The 2,500-nt window shown below is 34.8% G+C and overlaps 1 protein-coding gene across 1 annotated transcript in view; it reads right to left on the bottom strand.

Moving 5' to 3' along the window:
- Positions 1 to 2,500, bottom strand: part of LOC122246072 (uncharacterized) — a 6,111-nt gene that overhangs the window by 1,038 nt on the left and 2,573 nt on the right. The window contains exons 4-5 of the mRNA XM_086533025.1: positions 637 to 698; positions 1 to 467 (exon numbers count right to left, since the gene is read on the bottom strand). The exon at positions 1 to 467 is cut by the window's left edge and continues 611 nt beyond it. Coding sequence (XP_086389151.1) covers positions 1 to 467; positions 637 to 698 — 529 coding nt within the window. The remainder of the gene's footprint in view (positions 468 to 636; positions 699 to 2,500) is intronic.

Raw genomic sequence — 2,500 nt, 5'->3', positions numbered from 1 at the left:
ATTGCTGGATTGGAACTGGCTTTCAGAATTAATCTGATTATTGTTGGTCTGGAATCGGTTGTCGGAACCAAACTGATTGGAACCTGATCGGAAGAAGCTGTTGCCAGACTGAATGTTTGAATTCTGCTGGAATCGATTTCCTCTGTTCTGTTGGGAGGCGTTCGAATCGAAGGAGCTCTGTTGGACTGAACCAGTCTGGAACTGGTTGCTGTTGCTGCCAGCATTATTCTGGAATTGGTTGTTGTTCTGGAAGGATCCAGACTGACGGAAAGTGTTGATACCGGAAGTGTCAGTTTGGAAAGTGTTCTGGAAGGAGTTGCCTTGCAGCTGGTTATTCCTATTCAGGGAGGAAGTTGAGGTGAAGCTTCCACCCTGTTGGAAGTATCCGGGAGAGGCAAGCCTGACAGCAGTATCATACTGCCTTTGTTGCTGGAACTGCTGTCCAACAGCGACAGCTGCCAGGGCCACTGAAAATTAATTTATTTCATTATAAGGAACAAAAATAGATTTAAAAGTATACAAAAACATATATTGTCTGTACAGTCATCACAGCTACAAACAAAATATGATAATCATCAGTATATCTATATTTACGAAAAAGACCATGTAAACTAACTGAGAGTATTTCCAACTCACCAACAATGAGAAGCTTCATGTCTGTCGAGGGCGGAGAGACGCGTTCGACTATGACCTGGCTGCTATGTCTCGCCCTTATATAGTCCGGTTTTGAAGGACGAAGAACTCACTTGATAAAAGGTCGGGGTAGGTCCTGGCATGAGAGGAAGGATCAAGCCGCTTCATCATCACAGTATAATAACGTGCAATTCTGTTTTATGGCCTAGGGTTGTGCAATAATAATCAGCAATCCTACAAGGCAATGGTTATCCACAGTTTGTATGGTTAAAATCACTGGCTATGGTTAATAGGGCTACGAGCTAAGTAGCCCAAAGGACACGTTCCCCAACCCCTGTCATCAAGGGAATGGTGTCCGGTGGGAACCATGGGAACTCGCTCAAAGTGACAGTAGATAGTTCTGTAGCCGTGACTACTATGGAATGATATGTAATACATAAGAAATGTATATAGGTTTATAAATATCTGTATAAATGCACACGCAAAAGCACAGCACTCACACGTACGTTCACACACACATACATGTACCTTCACCTACACATACACATGCACACACATCTCTCTCTCTCTCTCTCTCTCTCTCTCTCTCTCTCTCTCTCTCTCTCTCTCTCTCTCTATATATATATATATATATATATATATATATATTTATATATATATACATACATACATATATATAAATATATATATATAGATATATATATATGTGTGTGTGTGCAACTGTGCATGTGTGTGTATTCAAATAAATATGTATATATATACACATTTATATATGAATATATATACACATATATGTATATACACATATACATACACACACACACACACACACACACACACACACACACACACACACATATATATATATATATATATATATATATATATATATATATATATATATATAAGTATATATATATGTGTGTGTTTGTGTGTGAGTGTGTGTTTATTGTTCCATTCTTCGATATTAAGTCTATAAGTTTGTTTCAAATTATTAATAAAAGAATTTGAAATAGCTAACAGCAAGGCTGCATATGATGTAAAATGAAATCCAACAGAAAATAGATACGTAAACATACACAGTGATAGATGAAAACGGACATGAAAAGAGGGAATAAATGGCATGATTGAACTATACAGTTCTTTATCTGTACAGTTGTTGTTCAGCTAGAGTTGTCGATAATATGGTTGATGGGAATTAAGTGGGATTCAGGAAGCTATGGGGAAGATGGTTGAGCAAAGGTTAAAGCGATGAGTAAGTTGAATTTGGGTGAAGGAAATGTGAATAGATGAAGACGTTGAGTCTGAGGTGGATATTTATAAAATCAACTTGCATATAAGATTGATTTTCTGCATGCTTGCGGAAAGCAAAGAATGTCAGGATGCTTAGAAGTAGGACTGTTTGTGTTTATTTTCCTATAGGTTCATATGTATGCATATATATATATATATATATATATATATATATATATATATATATATATATATATATATATATATATATATAACATCTATGCATCTAAGACAAATGAGAGAGTAAATGACATTTGATTAGATGAATAGGATAAACAATGGTAAAGGGAACAGATGTCGTAAGAGGGTACAGCTTAAGTGATCAAGTTTTGCCCACTTGATATAATTACATTGAATGGCAGTGAGAATTTAAATGGATTAAATCATCTCTTGATGAACACTAACATATATTGTATCTCAATCACATGTTAAACATTTCATCACCTGAAGCAAGTGTGTATATGTGTGTACATATATATGTTTATATATATATATATATATATATATATATATATATATATATATATATATATATATATATATATATATATATATATATGTGTGTGTGTGTGTG

This window comes from Penaeus japonicus, unplaced genomic scaffold (genome assembly GCF_977035675.1).
Source record: "Penaeus japonicus unplaced genomic scaffold, GWHDUDI00000001_assembly GWHDUDI00000038, whole genome shotgun sequence".
Classification (NCBI taxonomy): Eukaryota; Metazoa; Arthropoda; class Malacostraca; order Decapoda; family Penaeidae; genus Penaeus; species Penaeus japonicus.
Note: the sequence above shows the minus strand (reverse complement) of the source record. Positions and strands in the feature narration are given on the sequence as shown.